This window comes from Musa acuminata, chromosome BXJ3-2, assembly GCF_036884655.1.
Source record: "Musa acuminata AAA Group cultivar baxijiao chromosome BXJ3-2, Cavendish_Baxijiao_AAA, whole genome shotgun sequence".
Classification (NCBI taxonomy): domain Eukaryota; kingdom Viridiplantae; phylum Streptophyta; class Magnoliopsida; order Zingiberales; family Musaceae; genus Musa; species Musa acuminata.
This window is the reverse complement of record NC_088350.1, coordinates 34,552,501-34,577,662: the sequence shown is the minus strand read 5'-3', so window position 1 is coordinate 34,577,662 and position 25,162 is coordinate 34,552,501. Positions and strand designations below refer to the sequence as shown.

Below are 25,162 nucleotides of genomic sequence, written 5' to 3'. Positions count from 1 at the left end.
GAATCATCATCTTTATTGATTCTGTCTTTGAATTGTCCAATATCATGATCATGCATCAGCTTCAGCCAAGAAGAAGGTCCAAGTGGTTCTGCAAAAGAAGACAAATAGTGTGTGATTTGTGGATACTTTCCCAAGTGTAATTACACTGCCTTGGGATCAATATCTGCCCCTCTGTGAGATGAAAGGTAGATCATATGATATGAGAAGATCTAACAAAGACATAAGAAATACTTTCCTTTTTTTTGGTCTTTTTCTGATATGATGTCAAATATTTATTGTTTCTTTTAGCAGTCAAATACTACATCCTCTTTCAGACTCAGTTTTCATTAACAAAACACATACATCAATAACATCAGAAGCTCTTCTTGTTGTTGATGTTGTTGTTGTTGCAGCTCTTCTTGTTGTTGATGTTGTTGTTGTTGTTGCAGCAGAACTGATGGACTGTAAGCTTGAGATCAGTAATGGAGCTCTTTAAGCTCATCGCTCTCTACGTGCCCTCCTCCGCTTACTCCAACCAAACCAGAGGAGGAAGAAACAGAGCACGCCTGCTTCAGCTTCAGTTCCTTCACTTCCTCCACCCACAAGCTGTAGCTCGATCGCGGCGCCATTACGTCCACCGACACCTCTTTCCTCTCCATCAGCCGATTCGCGAAGCTCTCGAAGCCATTGATGCTCTCCCAGAGCTTCACCAGCTTCGCGGGGTTCTTCTCCGCCCGAGCTCTCTTCACGCATTCCCTCGCCTCCTCCACCTTCGCCCAGAAGCAGGAGTCCTGCGTCAGCCCCGCAAACTTGCTCCTCCTCTTCTTCCAAGTCGCCGCCTCCCGGACCTCCTCCTTCCCCTCGTTCCACCACCTGTCGAACACCTCGTACCTCCTCTCCCGTCCATGGGGCAGGTAATGGCCTCTGGTCTCGTGCAGCTTGCACCGGTAGTACTCCGCGATGTCGAGGGGCTCCACGAGGAGCTTGTAGAACTGCGCCGCGTTCACCCACTTGCTCCGCTTGTGGAAGTCGTGGGGGAGCTCGTTGTCCTGGAGCTTGGCGAGGAGGCCGTCCCAGAAATGGCCGAGCTTGATGCGGTTCATGTTCACCTTGGCGTCCCTCTTGGCGGCCTTCCGGTGCTTGAAGCAGTCGTAGTAGCCCATGTCGTCGTCGCACAGCGTCTTGTACCACTCGATCTGGGCGCGGCATGGCGTCACCTTGGCCAGCTTGATGGCGAGACTGGCGCAGTTCATGTTCGGCCGCCGCCACATCCTCGTCTCCAGGCACTCTCGAGCCTCCGCCGCACCCATGTCCTGTCGTCGTCTCAGAAGCTCAACACGGACAGAGGAAATACGAGGAAGACGATGAAGAGCACAGAGCAGTCGTCTACCTGGATTCGGATCCCTGATGCCTCCAAAGCCATCGACACCCCGGCGCTATAGCCAGATGATCTTGTTGGCTCTTCTTCGACGTGGATGCGCTTCTTCGAGAGGACATTCTGTGAGATCTCCGCTACGAGATCCCCATACGAGATATGCTGCTCCTCGATGCTGCTACTCCCAGGATCCACCATGAACGTGAGGTGAAGCAGCTTCACCACCATGAACGGGTCATCGATGCACGCTGCGCCCTCTGCTGAGCACAACGCGTGGTTCCCAAACGGGCGATAAGGGCTTATCTGCTGCTGCTCCGCCGCTGCGACGTGCATTCCGATGAACCGATGCAACTCCGTTCTCTGGTCATCGGACAACCGAAACGAAGGCCTCGAGAATCCAGGATACCGCACGGCGAAGTGCCATGACTGCATCAGATCGTAGACCGAGGTCACCAGACGAGGCGGCATGGAGTTCACAGGGCAGAGGAGCAGCCTCGGCATGATGTCGTGCTGCGCGACGACATGGCAGAACCTCCCGCTCCATCGCTCCCGCAGAACCGCCCGCGACAGGGCGTCGTCTCCAAGCAGCGGGCTCCCAAATGTGATGCAGAGGAGGGAAGCAGGTGACGGGGAACTGGAACCAGAGGAGGCGCAGAGGAAATGAAGGGCGACGAGGGAGGCGACGCAACCTCCCATGGAGTGGCCGGTGAGCACCACCGACTTGCTTCTGGTCTCCGACACCAGCAGCTGGCCATCGCAGAAGAAAGAAAAGATCAGAAGCCACGTCAACTACGATTGGTGCTTAGCACCAAACAAAATCCAAAGAACACAACAAGATCATGTGCTGGTGTTGAAGGGAATCAACCACCATGGCCACTGGCGTTGACCCTGAGATCACAGTCAATGTCTTCATGCAGACAAACTGAAATCATGACAAACTTATTTTGTTGGGAAAGGAGGGTCAAATTTGGATCGAGTGTCATCATAAACACCTTTCACACCAAGAACAACATCCACTGGGAGCATTTGTTTTGGTGGAGAAGCCATTTTTGACCAGAACTTTTGGGTCTTGCCAGTCTTGTTGACTGAGCTTTTCACCACAGGATGCCTCACCTGTCTATCTTCTTCACCATGTAATTTGGCTTTGCAAAAGAACGATGAGGATGGCATGGCTAAAGCCATCTTCCATATCAGAAGAATTCATGATGTTAGACTTGGAATTCAGAATCACCTCATAAGGTTATAGAACATGCATGCTGTGATTGTTGACTCAAGAAAAGGGATTCCTTGTATCTCATTAATGGTTCTCTGGATACCAATTATGCATCGAGAACCTAACAGAAGAATTCTCAACTCATAATTGGATCCCAATTACGCATGCTGTGATTGTTGACTCAAGAAAAGGGAGTCCTTGCATATCTCATTAATGGTTCTCTGGATCCCAATTATGAATTGAGAACCTAACAGAAGAATTCTCAACTCAGAAATAGTGAATTAATCGTACTAGGATAGTGACGAGCTCACCTGGAACTCAGAGCTGTTGTACAAGGAGAGAAACAGGCGGAGAGCGGCGGCCTGGACGAGCACCGGCTGCGCGTCGTCCCCCTTGCCTCCTACCAGTGGCGCAAATAGCTCCTGCCCGCCGCCGGTGGAGATAGGAACCGGGCCGAAGAATTCGCCACCGAGGCCTCCGGCCACCGACGATGACAGAGCGCTGGTCTGCGTCCCGGAGAAGGCGACGTAGACCGTGTCGTCGTGGTGTTCGACGACGAAGCTCGAGTTGCTGGCATTGGCGTGCGTGCAGTGACTCCAGGACCGTACCAGCAGCGGGGAGGACGCCAGGAGTGCCCCCAAGACATGGCTTGTCTCGAAGCTTTTGGCCATGAGAGCAAGTCCCGAGAATTCTACATCAGATCCTTCTATTGCCGAGAGAGAGAGAGAGAGAGAGAGGATAGTTTAGTTTACTTACATGCAGTGCTCCTCTTCCCTACTGGCATCCGTGCCCATCCCAGGACACTGGAGATTACTGCGAGAAGAACAAGAAGTGGGTTTGGTTCTCAGTCTTACTCTTCTTTTTAAGATGCATACTACTTGTGGTCAAAGATGGGATTGACAATTGGAATTCAAGATTTGACCGCTTTGTTACACCAGTCAACAATTCTTTCCCTATTTTCTTTGTTCATATAAATTAGTGGTAAATTCTTTCCCTATTTTCTTCTTCATATAAAGTAGTGGTGCTTAAATTAAATCTGAATTAGGGTAAGAGGAGTTGACCAAAGTATGAGTTTTCCATTTAATTACTTGATCACAACAAGTGTTAACCACCAAAGATTAATTATCTTGCATGTTTTCTTTCTTTTACAGAAATCCTTCAAAAATTTATGGAATGGGATTTGAAAACCTCAATATAGGTGGAATAGTGATTTAGGTTGAGAGTTTTCTATGGGGATTATGGATTAATTCCCACTCAAAATTTCTTATCTTTTTGCCATAACAGGACCTGAAACTTTATTAGGGAGGAAGAGGAAAGAACAATGTGTGCCAAATAAATAAGATCTACAAAAAAATATATCAGAAAAGCAAGTTCTATGCATGCTTTGTGGCTCATCAACACCTCATGTTTCTTTTTTTTGTATTGATAAACAGTAAATGATGAAGGTAGATTTTAATCTAAAAAATTTATGGTGATCTGATAAGTGTGCCAAGTTGGGGTATAATTTAAAGAACCATATCTAAGGCCATACATAGTTGATGAACATGCTGTGAACAAAATCATTTATGTATCCTACATACTGATAGAATGAAAACATTCTCATAAATTTACGGGATCTGCAGAATTCTTTAACTCAATTGGCTACAATAGAATGAAAACATTCCACTTCTTTTCTTCTCATGGATAAAAGGAATTATAAATTCATACACAATAATGACATAGAAAAAATCGTGTTCATATTAAGGAATAAGTACCTGCCATGGTGAGGTTTGAGGCAGTGAGAACCATTGAGGATGGAGAATGCACCACCTATATGGCTCCGGGGACCCGATCTCTGTATACACTGCTGATCTCATTCTATCTTCACCTTCTGATGAATAAGACTGAGTCTGCAGTCGTGTTCCTTCTTCAAAACCGAGAACACGAGACACTGCTCTAAGGAAACACAAAGGAAGATGATACATACTGCACAAAAAGACAAGCTGTTGGGTTATATTTATGTTGTATGGGTTACATTTATGTAGTAAATGGAAAGCATAGGCATGATGTACTCAAAGATCACGAGTTGTTATATGTCGGATACAGAAGAACTGGTATTAACTGCTGCACAACATTTCTATTTCATGCTTGTATATACTGTTCAAAGGATAAACTAAAAGATACAGTTCTTGGTGTATAGAAGAAAACTTCCAGAATTATCAGCAGACTCAAGAGACCAAGCAAGCACCACTTTCCAGTATCCATGTCTTCATCCAGCCTAACACGGAGACCCTGCCTCATCGAATGAGATCTTGGCCAGGTAACTGATATCGATTTTTGAGGACTTCAATTTTGTCCATAGCCTGATGTAGAATTCGGTGAAATCTCCATGGGGTCATCAGCACTGAGCTCTACTCTTTAAGCAACACCATGTTCATGGGAAATGGTTCAAATGATGATGATTCATGGTAATCACAACCACACAACCATCTTGGACATCTCTTGCCTATAGATCAAGGGACATACTTCATCAACCTTATTTGGATGAAGTTGAGGTTGTTGGGTAGCTCACTCAACTTGGTATTTGAAGTATAGTACTACTGTACAGAGATGTAAGCGACAGGGGAGCAGTTTGGTATGTGACCATCATAGTGCCTTCTGATCGAGTCTCTCGTTCCAATTTAAGCACCTGATCAGGCTACGGAACCAATCGCCAGTCTGATCAGATTTATTTACAGTTGGAAGTGGGTGTTGACTCATTGCTATGCGAATGGAATCTCCTTTAGATAGTTGTTGTCTCCTTTTGCCATCAAAAGAAACCCATGCGTTGCTTCTCGCATCTTCTGGAATCTGGAAAGGCAGCAGTCATAATTCAGTCGGGAATAAACTATATCAAATAGTTGATGGATGAAGACTGCAACACAAAATGCACAAAATCTTAATCTAAATGACAGACAATGGAAAGCATATATTCTTACTAGCAAATTGTATCGATGCCTAGAATGAAGGATGCACAGCATATAACAAACCCTTGATTAGTCCCACATCGAAAGTGAGCAGGATTAAGATTGACTTATAAGGGTATGATGAGTGTACTACTATCAACTTCAGCTTAAGCATTTTGGTCGATGGTTTAGACCAAATGAAGTTGATAGGCCAGTTAGCCCATCAGGCTCGGGTCATGACATTTGGTATCAGAGCCGACCAAACATTTGGGTATGGTGAGGGGGCTTGAGTACGAAAGGGCTACCCGTAAACGGAGTAAGAGGACTCGTCACGGCGTGGAGCCACCACTGGGTTACGCCTCACATGCACTATGCTAGGGTTTGATCTGGGTTATGTTGGGACTTGACGAGGACGTCAAGCCTTTGAGTGGGGGTGATTGTAACACCCCCCTGATTAGTCCCACATCGAAAGTGGGCAGGATTAAGATTGACTTATAAGGGTCTGATGAGTGTACTACTATCAACTTCAGCTTAAGCATTTTGGTCGGTGGTTTAGACCAAATGAAGTTGATAGGCCAGTTAGCCCATCAGGCTTGGGTCATGACACAGTAAGTCCAATAAAACTCATTGTACCTTTAGGAGATGTCAAGATGATGCATAAACTCAAACAAAACAAGATGCTTTTGCCTTTATTTCATGATTTAACAATTACAGCTTTCAAAAGAGCTGGTGCATTAGCTTTTGAGAAGATCTTTACAGTCTCAGTCTCTGGCCTGCATTAAGAGCCTGGAATGCCAAGATGGTTGAAGATGTGACCTTGATTTTCTTATGGCCCATATCCAATGAGAAATATACCTATCAACTAAAGCTCCTGTGAAAGATGGTTCACACTAGCAACAATTGCCATGCCAATCAGCATTTTGTGATACAGGTGAAGTGGTAACCAAGACATGCTATACAAATCTGTACAAGTGTCAACATATAGCAGCACAAGAGCAAGCCTTCTGGCATAGTACAATGGCAATCCTCGCACAAGTGGAATCATCTACACAGATATGTGCTTAGTAATTGATGTAGATATATTGATGCAGTAAAAGTCATATTTATTGAGTTATAATTACACAATTTAGTGAGGCCTACGGAACCAAGTTGGATGACAATCGGCTATATGATTGATACATTGCAATGAGGCGCCTGAATACATTTTACATCCACTATGTCATATGAAAAGCAAAATATGTAACAACAAATGCATGTCACTCAGTTCTTATGAAGGTTTGCCATACCGAATCGTACCGCCCGGTACGGACGGTACATACCGATCCGACAGGCTACTGGTACACGGACCGCTCGCCACCGGACGGACCATGACACAGTGCTACCGTGTACACTGTAGCAGTGCTATAGTGTTGGTGTACCGTTCGGTACATCCTAGTGTACCGTTCGGTACATCCTAGTGTATCGCTCTGTCACGGACTTAGCTGGTTTTGCCTAAGTCGTGCGGCACCCTTGCGTGTCCGTCCGCAAAGATCAGCCTCCTCGAAGCCTCCCATGGTCCCTTAGGTCCCACAAAAGAGAGAACAGGACAGAGAAACGGCCTCACTCGGGATCCACAAGGCAAACATCCCCGAAAAAACACTTTATAAACAATGCAAATTACAAACAGACTTTACAAGCTCTGAACAGTTGCACAACAAAGGGTAAAATGGTTCATTACAGACCGAAAATCTCTCGCACGTGTCCACATGACACAACTTTTATTTACAAGCCTAAAGAGGCCACCAACCCAACTAAAATGGGACTATTAAGCCTTTGGCCGCCCCTCTACATGTTGTACAAGGCATGAACATGCCGAAAGACACGGACATACATAAGCATTACATCAAACATCCTGTTTCGAAGTTTGTCCGTGACAGCTCGATACGCCAGTACCATACCGTACCGAACCAACCTCGAAACACCGGTACGGTATGGTATTGCATACCTTGCTTATGATAACATATTATCTACTATAAATTTCTTGCATTTAGCCTCCAGCTATAAGTACAAGAAGCAGCTATAATGCCCCAACCATAGGGGTTAGCTACATAAATCTTTTTTTACCATCGTAACTCTGTGTAGAAAGTTATCCTTATTCAAATCAAGAGCAATCAAATTTCCCTTTATTATCTCTAGTAAAGTTTTCTTTTGATGTTAGTCTCAACCTCTTTTGTCCCACTAATCTTGATCGACTTTACTAAGTTTAACCATGAAAACTCTAGATTTCCTTTGACACAGTATATCGTTTTAAATGATTTTTTTTCTTGTTTTACCAAATTGCTTATGAAGAAAGCATTTCTCATTCTACCTTTCTCTAGTAAAACCATACATCCAAATTGAGAATCCTAATTGTTTTTTTTTTTATGAAATAAGTTTAATTTGGTGTAGATCCTAAAATAAGTTTGAAATGCAAGTAATAAAGGTGAAATTATGCATGAAAACAAATATCAGTAATAAAAAATTTACATGTAATTCATTTGTCAAATTAAATAAATAATAAACATTACAATCAACAAGCCATAATCTCATGAAGTGGAAGGTTAAAAAGCTTAATGTGCACCTTGACAATCATGTGGTAAGATGTCAACATTTTCAAACAGGGCAAATAGCAGAAAGACAGATAAATATATATTTATGCATGTACTGAAAAAAAAACCAAGTAGGGTCATTAACAATACATTATGAAATGAGAAGGTATTTCGTAATATATATATGAAATGAGTAAATTTAGCTGTAGTAACTATATTTTTATCTTAGATGTTAAACAAAAGAAGATAAGCTATTTGCATCAAAGCTGAGATAGCTTAAATCTATAACACATCTTCAGATGCTAAACAAAATAAGAGAATGATGAGACAATGTCTATGGACACAGAATGAGCAGCCTGACCTTCATCTCAAGCTGTGCAGAATCAGGAAGTATGACAGGTCTAAATGACAGAGAATGTGGGCAGATTGGAGTAAATAGCATGCATGGAACATTAGGGTGAACCTGCAAGATATTACAGATATCTCATAAAACATGTAATATCATATCAGTGTCAAAATTCAAGACAAGCACCACAAACAATTGACTCTTGAATGTGAGTTAAAACTAATATAAGTGAATAACAAGTGTTTACACTACAAAGGACCTCAAAGAATAACAAACCATAAATCTGCAATAGCTTACATTGGGTTTGCATCTCGTAGTTTCTAATTATAATGAAATCCAAAACTAGCATTTAGAAAGTCAAGTGGCTATATCTTTATATGACCTCCAATTCTAAAAGGTAAATAGGTTAATCTTGCTATTATGCAGTAGGCATATGATCTGGTAATTACTAAGAATTGATAAAGTTAAGTTCACAACTAGGTAACATCTGAAGACCGGAGAATCCAAATGCAGTTGGTAATCAGGAAGACCTAGACAAAGCTGATCTGATAAATGATTTATTATATCTGTAGTTTATATTGAATGAGAAAAATGATAAAAATTTGATCAAGATAAAGCAATTAATTAAAACAAACCTCTCTAGCCAGCATAAAGATATGTTGCTACCTTCATTTCGACTATTTTAAATGTAAAAATTGATGATGTTAAATGCAGTAGACAGGTGCCATGAAATTGGTGATGTGACGTTTGAGTTTTACAGTACAATCAATCAAACAAGGATAGCTAAAGGAAAAACCACATCAACATCTGAGCATTCTCTTGTCATCCAGGCAAAGCATATACTGTGATGATCTAAGCAGGCAACAAACCTATTTCAGTACAATATTCTTATTCTAAATATAATTACATGCAAAATAGAGGAATACTGCTGCAGCAACAGGACCTGATGCCAAAAATTGGCAGGCAAGCTAAGACAACATACACTGCACTGAAAAAAACTTGCAAAGATTACTCAAATTTTCATCATTAGGGACTTCAGAGGAAAGCTAGTACAATAAATCTGATATTGTATTTCAAAATTAATTACCGAGGTGTACTGATATTATAAGCTGGTGTTGTGGACACTTGTAAAACCATATACATGAGCCACATATTTTAGACCACACATTAGGGCCTGCTCACATACTGAGATTCAAAGAAAACCAATTTAAAATGGTGACACATTGCAAACTTCATTGGTCAACTTCAGAAAGTACTCGAAAATAATAACACAAAACATAAAATTGGAATCAGGAAAAATTTATCTCCATTCTCCATGTCAATTAAGTAAAATCAATTCTAATTTAAACAAATGGACACGTTTACAAACCATAGATCCTCCAGCAGCTGTTGAGTATGCCGTGCTCCCAGTGGGCGTTGCTACTATAACCCCATCACCTTGTACCTGAAAATATTTAAAAAACCAAACAAAAGTTAGAAGAACTTTCTGACATGGATTTTTCAGAGGATGATCACAGAATCCAACAAACACAACATCACAACGAAAGACTGTTGCTTATCAGCATTAGCTCGAAAAGCCATCACTTTGTCTAATCATTGGAACTAACAAGGTGGGTGTGTTTTAAATTAAGTAAATGAACCTTGAATCTGAACTTCATTTAAGGGACGCTAAATGATAGATGAAGAAAAATTAACATAACATAAACAAGAACATTTCTCATACCACGTAAAATAAGATGCAAACAAAAGCGATGTATTCAGAACTAATCAGGCAAGGAAGAAGAAACATGAGAGAAATAGAAGTTGACTATGATAATAATAATAATTTTTCAATAAATCATAATATAAAATAGAAATTAGAGCTATGAGCATAGATTATTTTCTATATATCATGGATTTATGAGTCTGCTTAGCAGCAGGCCAGATCACATAAAAATATCCAAAATAAGCAAACAAATCTTTTAACGTGCATAGATGAGCAACTGATGATAAAGTCAAGGAAGACAGCTTGAGCCAACCACATAAGCAATAAGAATGTGAAAATGCAAAAACTTAGAACTAAGGGCATTCAAATTTAATAAGTTAAATTATGTACAAAATGTATCATACTTTAGTTATTAGATGATTATGCTCATAGCACTCGACTTTGCAAAGATACGGGTTAGAACCACGGTCAACTACTACTTCATTCAGAACATCAAACACTTTTCCGGGTACTGCTTTTCCATTGCGAAATAGTTCACATCGTAAACGCATTCGAAGAGTTATATAGACTCCTAGTGTGTTGTTCCCATGGATGACTGCCCTCAAGTCCTTCCTGTACTCCTCAAACTGCAAGAGAATACAATAGAAGCTCATTATAAAATTGGGCATCCTAAGAAGAACACATCATATCAAGTGGAGGAAGGACATACAGTATGTGATGTGAGGAATCCAAGGGATCCCAAATTAAAGGAGACAACAGGAGGGACTGCATCTCTGAATAAGTTTGAAGCATGCAGAATGACACCATCACCTCCCAAACATACCACAAAATCAACTCTCTCATGAAGGTCACTGCACTAACGAGAAAGAAATGTAAACATCTATATGCCTTGTCATATATTTGCATAGTGTTTGGTACCTGGAATTTTGATTATAGAAGGTTTGTATGAAACCAAAACCTGGGATCCTTGCAAATATATCATGCACATCAGGCTCAACAAGAACATTCATTTTCTCTTGATAATACAGAAAAGAAGCAACCTGAATATCCCAAGCAGTATAAAATAGATTATAGACAAAAAGACAAAATGCAACAGTAGTACATAGGAAGGTATGGCTGAAAAATAGAATTCTGACTTAAAATATTTAACAAAATATCTACTGCAACAACAACACACGAATTTTTTATATAAAAGCAAATTCAAAATGGAATAGATACGAGTGTTAAATTCATTAACAGTTGAATAAAACATGCCATCATAACATTACAAGTGAATTGAATCTTACAACAAATAAATCCAGAGATCATGGAACTCACGATATTAAACTACTCGGAAGAACTCCTAGTCCCATATTAATCTGTGTTAAACACCTGAAAATATAGAATATAGATGGATGCTTCGGTTACTAAGAACTTAAGAAGTTTTCAGTTTTTATTGAGAAATTTCATTTTTGTGCCTGTTTTACATGTATTATTAGAAACTAAATCATCAGGAATTTTAGTTCTTATAATTCAATGTTTTTTCATAATTAAGCACTCTGTTTCATCAATAATCATCATCAGCTATAAAACATTAAAAAATATCTGTAACTATTGAAAACAATGTATTCTTAAGTATTTAGTATTGCAAGAGTTATTAAGAGTAAGTTATAGCAAACTCTTCAATAACAATAGGTGAATGCTGCTCAATCTTAACCTGACGGTTTGATCTTCAAGCCATATTGCCAGAGGCCTCTATGGATATATTACTAATGCATTCTTTATAAATCATATCAGCTTCCGTTGAGATTTAATATGCTTGAAATGTCAAAAATTAGTAACAACCAAGGACTACTGCATCACCCAAAGTGGTATGAAATGGATGATATGCATCGGTCCAAGGCTGGCCAAATGTGTACCAGCCCATTTTGTACCATTACCAACTGGATTTCTATCAGTATCAAGCTGACCATTTTGGCCCCCAATGGTCAATTTGACCAATGGGAGCTTTATTGGGCTTATAAAAGCCCCTTCCTGTCTCCTCTTACACTCACTGTCAAGCTCCCTTCATTCTCACTCTCATTCTCACTCTTTCTCTCAACTTAGAGGCTTAAATGTGTTTGATCTTCCTAATCAGCTTAAATGGAGGACTGTGCGACAAAGTTCTTCCTTGACAAGTTTGAAAAGATAAGAATTTCAATTTTTGATACCTATAGTCTAGAATTTTTAATCATCTATGGCTTAGATATGCTTTATTCTTATTTCAATTTAATTTATACACCAATAAATATGGAGAAAAAAAAACCAGAAAATAGGTTTTTAATTCAATTATGGCTGATTTTTTAACGAAATTTTTGATTTGTTGGTACCCATTGGTCTACTGACATACCGTGCACTAGAACTAACTGGTATGTACTGGTCTGGCCAAGGACCAATACACCTGGTCAGTACAAAGAGGGCAAACATTGGTATCAACCCCCATGTATTAACGAATGCTAGATATATATTGGTAATTCTAATGGTAGTGACAACTAGAGAACAAACCCATGCTTGCATGCAACTATGCGATAAAAGATGTGAGCACCCCTCTTCCCAACTCCTTCCAGTCACATGCAATTGTTCAAGGTAGGAAGTGTCCCTCCTGACACCAATCACATGCAATTCACGCCAGGTTCCTGTACCCCATGGCTCCTTGAGCTTTGACCTCAACCCTGCATAACTGCTACATGAAGCCAATTGTTAGAGGTTGCTGGCATCTCTCTTATAGCACTCGATTAATTTTCCATCCTCTCTCTTCCTCTCTAGCTCGACTGTCGCTCCTGACTTTCCCACCAGCTCATCCTTATCCAAAGAAATGCAACCATTATGATGTCAACCTCCTTATCTAAAGCACTATACGAGACTCCTGCTAATATAGGATCTTGAGGAAGGGTCAACGTACCTACAAAGAGATCATAACTCGAACATTGGTCACCCAGGCTGCAAATGAGCAACCTTACCATTGTGTAATTTATTCTCGGGTTGGTCACCCAGCCAACCTTCCATCTTCCTTCAAAATTTATTCTCTAGTTCTATCTTCATAAAAACCAGATCAGAGCTCTCGATGTCAACCAAATCAGATAAGAATAGAATCTGGACGATCCAATGATCAGTCGGCTGTTATACTGATCTAATCCATATCTAATCTGTTTACAGACCTACTTGCATGCATGTTTTACATGCAAGAGAATATGATTTACTTTTTTTCTATTATAAACAGGGATTTTATTGTTTGTAAAGCTATACCAAATAAATGAAGCCCATTTTAATACTTTGCACCAACAGCAATATCAACCCAATTTACTTGATGTGTCCATAGAAATTTGAGACATAAATTGATGAAACTATTAATGCATATCTGAATAAAGAAAGGCCAGATCTCCAGAAAGAAGTTCTCATTTGCTTAAGACATTTTTAATCGGATAATTAAAATGGGTTTTAATAATCCAATCTCTGACTGTAGGTTCATTTTTATTTGATTCTAAAATAATGGTTATCTTCAGGTAACAAACATAAAAAGGCATGCTCTATCTGAGTTTCATTTGCTTGTCAAGTTTTGTTTATTGTGTTTAGGCATTTAGGGAAAGGTCAACTGAAATACCATGATGATTCCTCGCAACTAAGGATTTTAATTTCGAATGATACCGCCCGGTACCAGTCCGCCAGCAGATTGGTATGCGAACCGCTCGCTACCCATCGGTATCATTGATCTAGCCCCGTATCGGACGATACAGGGCTATATCGGGTGGTAACGATCGATTTTGACCGTCGTCACCCGCAACCCGACGGTATAAACCCAACTGCAGTGAGGAAGAAGAAACGTCAAGGGAGAAGTCGCTTGAAGAAGAGAGAGAATCGAAAGAACCTCGACGCTTCCCAATCCGACGTCGCCCTCCCTCGATGATCCCGATCTAGGAGGGTAACGGAGAGGTGGCAACTCGGCTTCTTCTTCACCTTATTATTGCCAAAGGCCAAAGACGCCAGAGACGTCTGCAACCTTCAATGTCTTCGTCGAACGCCGCAAATGAGGAGATCACGTCTTCTCCTCATCTGATGCGACGAGGAGAAGAAAAGGCGGTGACGTTGCTGATACGCCTCCTTTTTTTTATTTTATATATATATATATATATATATATATATATATATATACACACATATATATACATATACATACATATACATACATATACATACATATATATATACATACATATACATACATATATATATACATACATATACATACATATATATATACATACATATACATACATATATATATACATACATATACATATATATATATATACATATATATATATCTTACTCAATACACCTGTACTATACCATATCAACCAAAGCTCGAAACATTGGTATGGTACGAAATTACAAACCTTGCTCACAACATTTAAAAGAAAGGTTTGTTGACCGTGAACCATTACACCACTGGGAACTAATTCTGAATAGAAAAATATGTTGGCTCATTGAACACTTGTATATTGCAGATTGAACAATTATATTATTAGCTGGTTACTAATTTTAGTGCACCAAGGACTAGTATAATCACCACATCTTGCAGCCCTCCAATACCATTGTCAAATTTAAGGTAAAAGATTTATTTACATGGCTGATTACTGCCATATGATTCATTATGCAGTTGATAATTGAGATTTGCATTCATAATTTACATGGATTTTTCTTTTTTCAATCTCTGTATATTGTCCTTTTCAATCATTTTTTAACCAAAAGGTCAACCAGTCAAAATATAAGCACACACTTTGCCAACAGAAACAAAATAAAAGTGTTGACACATACCTCTTTGGCTTCTTCCATGAGCGCCTTCCCTAACTTTTTCAACAGTAATGCGGTCTTCGGAGGAGACTTCCACATGAGCATCTGTTGCTGGGTACTTGGATGTGTAAAAGCCAAAGAGGACTCTGTTACCTTTTCTCTGGTGCAAGAAAACCCATCAGTACGAACCAGAAACATTTCAGCTTTCCTTCTTGATTGAATTCTGACGACGCCAGTAGTCGAAGCACACATATCTCCCCCAACAAGAGCCAAACTATCACTCTCTAACTCCATAGAACTTTTAGCATTCTTCTTTTTGCCTTCTCCTGAGGTGATAGAAAAAGCCTGCCCACCGAAGTTAGTGCTCAAATTGTTAACACTAGGCTCAGTAGTGTCATTGTCTCCCAATTTATGATAACCATTCACATTTACATCAAAAGTTGCAGTATTAACATTTTTGCTAAGTTTTCCATTTGTAAAACTACTAGGGTTGACCCCAAGATTGAGATAACCATCACTTGGTTTCTCCTTTGATTTTTCTGACTGTGTTTGACCTGATAACTTGGATTCCATCAAGGTTCCATTACTTTGACCCAGCAATTTGTATGACTCCCCTGTAATAGACAATGGTTCAGATCTTTTCTGCAATTTAATAACATAAGTTTTAGGAGAAATTTCTCTACTTCTAAAATACTCAGTGACTTCTTTCCGGGAGAAAATATTGCAAGTAGGAAACTGTGACTTCAATGGATCACTTCCTGTAGAGAAGTTTGAACATTGGCCTGCATTAATATCATGTTTTGGTAGGGAGCTATCCACTAAAGCAAGCTTGGAATTCATTTTTTCATTCTGATGTTGAGTTTCTAAAGTACTTGGAGATGTATCTGAAAAAGACTGTGAAATGATGTCATCTTCCAAAGATATTCCTTCACTATATTCTGATGAGATGGAATCCTGCAGCTTTTGGCTTCCCTCTTCCGTTGCATGTTTCCAAGGTTTTCCATTCAGGTTAAGCTGGTGGGTTGAAACAGACTGCACAGAGGATCGTGTTACATACTGCCTCCATCTTGAAACCATAGCGGAAGTTCTGCCAACCCCTTCTCTGCTATGCAGATAAATTGGTCTTCTATTTGGATCCCCTACCAACATAGCAAACTGCTCAACTTGTTCCATCAAAGGAGCAGTTCCAACTTCAACTGGCAAATTTACTAACTCGATCTTTCCTTGTGAAACAGCCTTCTTAATAGCAGTCAGGTAGTATTCATCCTTGACAACCTCTTCCCTCAGATCTACAATTGTTTTAAATCCCTTCTCTAATAACCAGGCCAAACCTTCATCTGTCACCTGACCACCCCGCCAAAATGCTACTTCAGAATCTTCTGGAACATTGTCTTCTTTTATAGTGGAGAAGTAGACAGGACACCAATTGGCAAATATTGTTGGACAAGGATAGCCATCAGATCGTGAAAATCCAGCATCATAACAAGCATTCTTTAACCTTTGCAGTCGCCTCCAGATATCAGTGCTGTGGCTATCAGAAATTGCCAAATAATTTGCAAGTGCAACTTGCAAACTCTCAGAGCACCTTTTCATTTCACCTCTGAAAACAGCAAGTGGAGGAAGCTTGCCATCCAAACTATTCACATCTGAGGCCTGAAATGAATTCACAAAGGATGCCCTACCTGACAGGACATCTTCTCTACCTCTATTTAACAATGCTAACATGCAGCCAAGTATAGCAACTACCTTGTCTTCCAACAGTGGCACATCCTCAGAAGGGATGTCATATGGAACAGCACACTCTCCAGTTTCTGGGTTGCATAATGTATTCATTATAGCAGAATGCAGTTGCTCTGCAGCTCTAAAGATCCTACAGTATGCTTCCACTTCAGCAATGTCACCAGGTACAGGGCCAATCCACAGCAATTGGGATACATCTTGAGTTTGGGAGGTCTACAATTTGAAAATAAGGATATTCAGCAAGGCAATAGGTACAGGACCAGTCCACAACAATCGAGATGTATCAGAAGCATGGAAGATCGAGAAATAAAAAAATTAAGGTTGTATCACGGCCACCAAGGTGAGCACAATCTAAAATATGTTATCAACCTTCTACTCTGTCCTAAGAAAGTAAGAAAGCTTATGCATGTATGAAAAAGATCATTGCGGAAAGGATGACCAATAAAATACTGGTAGAACATAGCAATTTGGAAAGCGGATGGACCGAAGGCTATTAAATGAAACGTTAAAAATGTGATTAAGGAATTAAAGTTCCTACAAGGTTAATAGGTAAAGGTGAACAAAGAAGTTTCTGTTAAGCATCCACCTGAACTAGAGGTTCATCCTTTTTCTTCATCGTAACAAAAAAGAGCATGTTATTGGAGGAAGAAGGTGACCGATCACATATCCCTAACCATCTGACCTTTTCCTTCCTCATATATGATATTACTGGATGCTAATCTTCCCATCACAAAGGTTTACTACAAGATTGTTCTTGATACACTACACTAACAACATCAAAATCAAGAACGTCACTAAGATGTTGACCAAAACTGTCCAAGGACCTCGATGCGATGGATCGAACTAGGCAGGAAAAAGTTAGGTCCATGTTACTAACTCCCACCTTCTCGCAGAAATCGGACACGAGAGTACTGATGGACGCAATCTGAAGAACAAAGACCCGAACATTACGGAAGAAAACGAACGGCACCTGAGAATCCAACCCAAAAGGGGAAGAGAAGAAATTAGAGAGCCGGGCTCGAGCGGTGACAGCACAGCGAGGAGGAGCCTCATCGAGTCCGGGCTTCCTCCACCACCGGCCCTTCACCGAGGAGACCCCGAGAAGGCCGCCATGGCCGCCGCTCTTGTCGCCGGATGCAAGGCAGGGCTTCAGGGGCCCTCCGCCAGCGCAGGCCACTAGCATCCGATCCCAACGGAATACCTGAATGAACACAAAGAAAGATCGCGATGATCAACTCCACGGCTCCAAGGCACCGATCGCCGCAAGATTCACCACCGCCACCGCTACCACCATCGATGAAGGGGGTAGAGGGAATTGGAATTGGATTGTTGTGGATAGAAGGGAGGGTGTTGGGCTCTCGCGCGGCGTGTTATGGGGCTTCTCTCTGTGGTGGTGTGGAAGGGGAAGCGTGAGGGCGGGACACTGCCGTTTCCATCCACACATAAGAGGCGCCGCCGGGGATGGCGACTGGCGCTTTATATCCATTTCCTGTTCTCATTGGGGCAATTCAACCCAAAATTGCAGCGGTGCGTGTGTGCATATATATATATATATATATATATATATATATATATATATATATATATATATATATATATATATATATATATATAATTGTTAGGAGTAATTAACATGAATATTTTTCGATGAAATAATATTTAGAAGGAGATATATATATGCCATGTAAAAATTGAGAAGGATAATATGTTATTTTACGATTTTGTAGGAATAGATACGTAAAGGAACGGTGGATAAGGATGACCAATAACGAAGCGACTTGTGGACTTTTATTATGTGACAAACTTTGTCGCGATCAGTCAGATTTGGTGGATGCTTGTGCGAATTTTAATGCAAACAGGTGGAGAAAATGAAGATCACCATGGCCGGTTTGTTGGGTTCGGATCTTTAAAAGATCCAAAACCTCATGTATATGGATGTAAATGTAATTAGCAGCCCTGCCCGCATCAGAACACATGCATACTTGGCTCGGGCTTGATTGATAGCATCCAATAAAACGCCGCCCATCTGGACCCAGAACGATTCTTAAAGCACCAGTCCACCTCTCTCCCAGGTGTCATTCATGTTGCCCATCAGAACCCCGCACGAAGCGCAAAAGCTGCGCGTGACATGAACAGAACTCATCCGAGAAACAGTTATTTAAGCCAAGAATAATTCTTTCCTCCTCTCTTTCCACTTTCTACATCTTTTAGTTTGATCACCTGAGAAAAAATAAGCTGCAACATGCTGGACTTTGATGCAGACTCAGCAGCTGAGGCAAATTTGCATATCATCTTTGATTGAAAGCCCAAGATTCGCTGCACCTCAACCAGAAAAGAACAAGGAAAAGATCAATTTTGCAGGAACAAGCAAATTGTGAGCAAGTACAAAGTATTCCTCCCTGCAAAAGCTCGACACTACCAGAATACAACTCGACAAATCTCTTTCAGGTTTCCCTCACTGGAAAAGCTGTTTGCTATATCCTGTAATCCCCTTAGATCCTTGGGGACTTGCATGCATAAATGTCTCCAGTCAATTTACAAGTGACATTGCCATCTCTTGCAATGTCATTTTCCGAAGGTTAGCATGATTCAACTTTATCTCCAACCTTATAACGACTATCGGCAACCTTCAAACCTGATGCCTCCAATTGTCTGCGCTTCTTCACTAGACGATGTGCAGTAACGCGGTCGGCCTGTGCATCTTCATGGTCCGGCTGCGGACAACATCATTTACAATCGAGATAGAGCTGTAGGAAACAAATATCTAAACTGTTATAGAAGGAAATGAACCATAAAATGGTTGTGTTCACCTTAATTTTTAGAGCCCTGTCAAAACTTTCAATTGCTGAATCAGGTTCTCCAAAGTTTAGCTGTGCTCTACCAAGCGTAAGCCAAGCCTACAAAAGATAAATAAAAAAATGTGTAAGCTTGATTATGTTGAACCCAAATAGACAGGGTTTATAGCTTGTTAAAATTATATACATACCAAATCACACAGTTAAAAGGAAACTGATGACCACAGACTGTAGCTTATCTTAGGTCTAACAAAAGAATAGAAATAGACATAGCAACTAGAATTTTAGGTAACTAACTCACCAATCAATTATGGCCTATTCTTGGTTTAGGTAAATCATTAACCCAATGAGCTTGTTCATTTTTTGGACTCTGATCCATATGGAGATTACTATCTGGCTTTTAACTAATTACTCTTTATCTTGCCAGAAACATATTTAGATTCTGAGATTGAGTAGTTCAACCATAAGCAATAGAAGTTAGCTTGAGTAGTTCATCACAAATCGTTGTGTCAGAACAACCATGGGTGTCTAATGACTCCAATGTTAATTTGGTAATAGAGAGTAAAATCCTAATGCATTTTGTTCTCTGCAACTAGATACGAGAATTGGTTATGGTTTGGATCAGCCATGATGGCAGTGGAATATACGGTGTTAGGAGCTGTAAGAAGAATGAAATAGAAATAAGCTGCAGACTCAAACCAACTATAATCCTAAATCAAAGCAAATTTTGACATCATAAACTGCATACGAAAAACAAATAAAATCCTAAATCAAAGCAAATTTGACTTCATTTCTGTTTTGGTGCCTTGAGAATAAGAACCAGAAATTTTGATTTAGTTTTGGCTTCTTATCTAGTCCAGAATGTTTTTTTCATTCAAGCATAGGACTAGGAAGGTTTCAAGACAGATGGACATGGCTCATAAACATTTTGCCTTTGAAGGTTTTAGAAGGCTAATTACATATTACCCTCTATAGTTAGCTACCTTTGGCATCCGATCTCTACACTTTAAAAAGTTACATTGACATCTATAATTACGAAAGTGAAACATATAAGTCCATTTATCCTAACATCATCAGTTTTACTTATGGAAACACAAAAATAGAAGATAAAAAAAGTAATTTTAACATTTCAATTTGTGGTGGCGAATGGCGTTGGTGGTGGCGGATGACAACGTCGTTGGGGTCCGTGGGTAGCTGTTGTGAATGAGGAGAGCGGCGACGAGAGGTGAGACCCACTCGACAACTGCGTTGACGATGAGTATGATGGTATACTCAACTTCGAATTCCGGGACCCACATTTTTCTACCGTCGTTAGATATGTTCACCGGGAGCTCGACAACTGCTTGCCTGCCAACCTTCAAGAGCTTCCTTTCCCGGTCGATGACAACCGCGGCGAATAAAGCTTCTTCGACGAGCCCCCCATCTCCTCTTTTTCATACCCATGCCGGAACTAACACAACAGTGGAGGGAGCAACAGGAGCTCCGGTGACCCCAGCTTCGGGTCAAGCGATCTGCCCAACAGGTTAGTGGCGAAGCGACCACCATCTTCGCCGTGGATGCCATGGCGACCACCACCATTTGCGTCGACACCGACACAGTTGCCGAGCGGCGCTGCTCAGCATCTGCGTCAACGTTGACGCAGATGGTGGTGGTCATTACGACGTCTACGTTGAAGATGGTGACCACCTCGCCGCTGATCCGTTGGGCATATCACTCGACCCGGAGTTGAGGCCGTTGGAGCTCCTGCCACTCCCCTCGCTACTGCAACAATTCCGACATGGGCATAAAAAAGGGGAGATGGGAGGTTCATCGGAGGAGTTGTATTCACCGCAGTTGTCATCGATCGGGAAAGAAAGCTTTGGAAGGCTGGTAGGCGAGCGGTTGTCGAGTTCCTAGCAAATGTATTCGACAACGATAGAAAAATGCGGGCCTCAGAATTCGACGCTGAGTACGTCGTACTTGTCGTCGACGAAGTTGCCGAGTAGCCCTCATCTCTCGCCACCGTTCTCCTCATCCACAACAACCACCCGTGGTGCCCAACGACGTCATCGTCCGTCACCACCAACTAAAATATTAAAATTACCTTTTTGCCTTTTATATTTCCAAAGCACAGCATGGAAATGTTTCATAGAAAAAGGGGAAACCAAATCACGAATATATTTCATATCCCAGTCTTCATTTTTTTGTTTTAGGAACAAGAAACAAAAACAATATGCAATGGTTCCTTAGCTTTTAAGGACTTCCACTCTAAGATGGGGTATCAGTGGTTATGTCAAGCCAAGTCAAGTTCATGATGAGTCGATCTCGACATAAAACACAACAACGATCTACCCTAATGAGACCATTAAGTTAAACATATCAACATTTGAACCCTAAACTAACCTATTTGTAATTTAGTTGACACAACATGTGTTCGCAAAATTAATAAACAAGTCAGATTAGACGAGATCAACCTGTTTAACCCAAACATTGTGCTAGCTGAACATTCTATATAGGGACTGTGGTTGTTGTCAAATAAGAAGAAATCAGCATAATATGCCACCCCACTATATGAGGAATTGGTTAGGACTTCAAACCCAGAGTCTTATTCCTTCATCTAAAACACTTCCAAAGGATCATGTGACTTCTCGGCAGATAAACTTGACTTCAAGTCAATCACAAATGGAGCTTGTTTTACTTACAACCTAAAGTTGGCCCAAAAATAGTAGTCCAGAGTTTCAAATAAAATTTATTTAATAAACATACATTAAACGGGCTACACAGGTCAATACTTGTTTGTTCAGGTCATACAGGTCATTGAATCATAACAAGTCAATCTGCACATTCAGTTATGGATCACCCAAAGTAATGACCTGAACAGGGACAGGAACTCAAGAGGGTTTGGTGGTCAACTTGTTTATGATGCAAATCCAAATAAAGCAACACCAGACCGGTTGAATTCATGTTGGATTCATGTCAGGTTCACCTGTTATGTATTGTTGAGTTTTATAACGCTCCTCTCAGATCGTCTGATCACATTTACAATGTTTCATCTTACTACAAAGCAGCATCCATCAAGAAGCATCTACATAAGATTCAACAAAAGGAAAATGCTGAAAAGCAAGAAGCTCATTCGAATATTAACGGCTAAGAACTCATATTTATGACACAATCGTCTACAATGATGGAAGTCAAAATTTTCCCAGGTTCAAAAAAATGCTTTAAAAATTATAAACACCAAATTAAGTAGGTAGTGTCACAGACCTCAAACCATGAGGGTTGCAGCTCTGTAGCTTCTGCAGAACACAAATAGGATAAATGCAATTGTCATTGCTATAGAATCCATACTTCCATCTAATATTTCAAGCATGACTAAAATGCAGCAATAAATATAAAAGAACGTCATTCTTTAAAAAAGAGAAATGGACAGAAAATGATGTCTTATGAATTTAGACACTAGTATTTGTTGATTTCTGATCCTTTGCTGGTGATTTTAACAAGTTACCAACTTTCATTGCAGTCTGTTTATCATATTGCACATCTTTGGTGGTGATTTTATGAATTGATATGTCAATTTGCACTATCCAACATCTTGCAAATGATTCATATTTATGTGATTTAACCCAAACCAATATGTATCAGCCGGTATCTATTGGTGTGGGCATGAACCAGGATGCAGACTGCCCCTTTTTGGCTGATCCAGGCATAGTAGAGGGCTTACGGCCCGATTTCAACCCTTTACCAGTCCTGAACTGGTCTTATTGCATGGTTCGAGGTTTTTTTTTTCTGTTGAACCTTTTTCACTATTTGAGATTACGATTTTGACAAATCATTGAGATGAATCATCTGCCTTTATTTGCTAACAAACTTCTGTAATGGTTGAAAGCGTGCCAATGAACTCTTCAGATACCTAGAAGCAACTACAATGCTGACATCCAAAGAAGAGTTGAAAATTGTGGAGTTATTCAAGAAAAAAAAAATGCAAAGAAACCCTAACTGGGGAAATTTTCAGCTACATAACGGATCTCATGGTTTTATAAAGTATTCTTATGCTTCTTGGTTCAAAGCAAGAAACCATTTTTAACAAAGGGCAATAAGAGAGTAACATGTTTAATGGCCATCTCTGAGGTGGGAAAGTGTCATTACCATAGGTGGGTCAAATGCAGAACAAATTAACAACCACCTCATATGGTTAAAGTGCATTTTCCCCTCTTTCTTCATGTTAATAAGATTGACATGACCAGAAAAGAATAACTAGCATGGTAAGGAAAGAATTCAGAAGGCTAAATGTTAAATCAGAGTCAACAACTAACATGGTAACAGCCAATATGTCACAAAATGTATGAATGCATCACACATGAACTTTAGTCTAAAATGATCAGTGTGAAGAAAAAGGATCGACACATACGAGTGGCTGCTTTTAAGGCATTCCATGAGTCACCTAGTTCAAGTAAAACCTGTGCCTTTTGTTCATGGAGCACAGCATTTTTTGGTTCCAATGTCAGTGCAGCCTCCCACTTCCCTAAAGCTTCATGGTACTTTCCATCCTAGAAGTGAAAAAATTTAGCAGCAAGTTAGTAAAACTGACATAATTTTTCTAATTAAAAGCAATGGACAAAAGGCAGCCAATGCCATAAACAAAACACAATCAATCAAAGTATAATTTCCTTTCTTCCCCAAAAAGCATAAACTTTGAAAACGCCGTTGATTGTGAGATGCAATCACAAAGTTAGTGTTGCTCTTAAACCTTTCTACAACTTTCTTTTCATTACAAGTGCTCTTGAGACTAGTTTATCACTAGGAAACCTTAGATTTAACCATTTTGAATATGAGAAGTTAAAAACACTCTTGTTTCCAAACATACAATGAGAAAAGGGTGAAATTTCACCTTTTACTTTCTGACTGTTCATAAAAATATCCACTTCATCAATGAAATCTGAAATATGAGCAATGACCGAATCCTAGGAACAAGGGAGACAAAATGAGGTTATCAAAACCACGAGGACTCTTTTCGAGCGGCGAGGAAAATCTGGAAATGCTCCAAAAACGAAAATAATACTGCCAGATATTGACAAAGTGGAATTTCGATTTCTTCATCTCCCCCTCGAACCCAAAATCCCTTTTCCTCGACAAGAGTGATAAAGGCAACAGATACAGCATTGAGGCAGTCAGGTCATGTGCTTAACAACTAAAGAAGGTACGCAATGACATATGCGAAATGAACCACTACTAATCCTGCGATCGATACTGCAGTTAAACGATAATGGACGATCGCGTTGAGCCAAAGACGTGATTCTTCTTGGGGTTGCAGGATGTCTCGAATTGCCGGCCACCTGATATCTAGCAACTCGAAACCCCAAATAACCAAATTAGGGCCAAGAACGACATTCCAAGGACGTTCATCCCAAACGTTGAATTCGGAGGGCAAGCAGCCGATTGATGATCTCGAGAGGAGGGAGGGCGAGATGGATCGAGTAGAAATACCTCGGCCAGCTGATTCCCCTGACAACGGAAGGAATCGGCGATATTCTTGATGTGATGGTCGTCGGTTGGGGTTTCTTGGCCACTGTCAGGGTTCGTTCTCCCTGCTTCGGATCCCGCAGCGGCGGCGGGGGGGTCGTCCTCTCCCCTGTCGAAAGGGAGGCTGGGATTGAGGTCGACGGAGGAAGGAAGCGACCGCTTCTTGCCTCGTCCCCCAGCAGCTTTGTTCTTCCATGCTATCTTCATGCT

At 40.6% G+C, this 25,162-nt stretch overlaps 3 protein-coding genes across 4 annotated transcripts in view; all 3 read right to left on the bottom strand.

The window, feature by feature from the left end:
* Window positions 1-221: 221 nt before the first annotated feature.
* Window positions 222-4,511, bottom strand: LOC135586992 (lipase-like PAD4). Its single transcript, XM_065140369.1, has 5 exons — window positions 4,322-4,511; window positions 3,324-3,380; window positions 2,879-3,227; window positions 1,370-2,101; window positions 222-1,292 (listed from the first exon to the last, which is right to left on the bottom strand). The coding sequence occupies exons 2-5, from the start codon at window positions 3,359-3,361 to the stop codon at window positions 456-458; spliced, it is 1,956 nt and encodes a 651-aa protein (XP_064996441.1). The 5' UTR covers window positions 3,362-3,380; window positions 4,322-4,511; the 3' UTR covers window positions 222-455.
* Window positions 4,512-4,658: 147 nt separating this feature from the next.
* On the bottom strand, window positions 4,659-18,147 carry LOC135632057 (probable NAD kinase 2, chloroplastic). Of its 2 annotated transcripts, none has more exons than XM_065140367.1 (8): window positions 17,629-18,147; window positions 14,943-16,871; window positions 11,028-11,149; window positions 10,819-10,960; window positions 10,514-10,735; window positions 9,774-9,848; window positions 8,420-8,521; window positions 4,659-5,396 (listed from the first exon to the last, which is right to left on the bottom strand). In XM_065140367.1, exons 1-8 carry the CDS (start codon window positions 17,839-17,841, stop codon window positions 5,193-5,195), a joined length of 3,009 nt encoding a protein of 1,002 aa, XP_064996439.1. In that variant the 5' UTR covers window positions 17,842-18,147; the 3' UTR covers window positions 4,659-5,192. The 2 variants fall into 2 exon arrangements, with proteins under 2 accessions (XP_064996439.1, XP_064996440.1); XM_065140368.1 differs by having other exon boundaries at window positions 17,860-18,146.
* Window positions 18,148-18,988: 841 nt separating this feature from the next.
* LOC103976553 (uncharacterized) overlaps window positions 18,989-25,162 on the bottom strand; it is a 6,212-nt gene continuing 38 nt past the window's right edge. The window contains exons 1-5 of the mRNA XM_009391797.3: window positions 24,917-25,162; window positions 23,841-23,979; window positions 22,697-22,728; window positions 19,469-19,555; window positions 18,989-19,372 (exon numbers count right to left, since the gene is read on the bottom strand). The exon at window positions 24,917-25,162 is cut by the window's right edge and continues 38 nt beyond it. Coding sequence (XP_009390072.2) covers window positions 19,238-19,372; window positions 19,469-19,555; window positions 22,697-22,728; window positions 23,841-23,979; window positions 24,917-25,159 — 636 coding nt within the window. The 5' untranslated portion in view covers window positions 25,160-25,162 and the 3' untranslated portion in view covers window positions 18,989-19,237. The remainder of the gene's footprint in view (window positions 19,373-19,468; window positions 19,556-22,696; window positions 22,729-23,840; window positions 23,980-24,916) is intronic.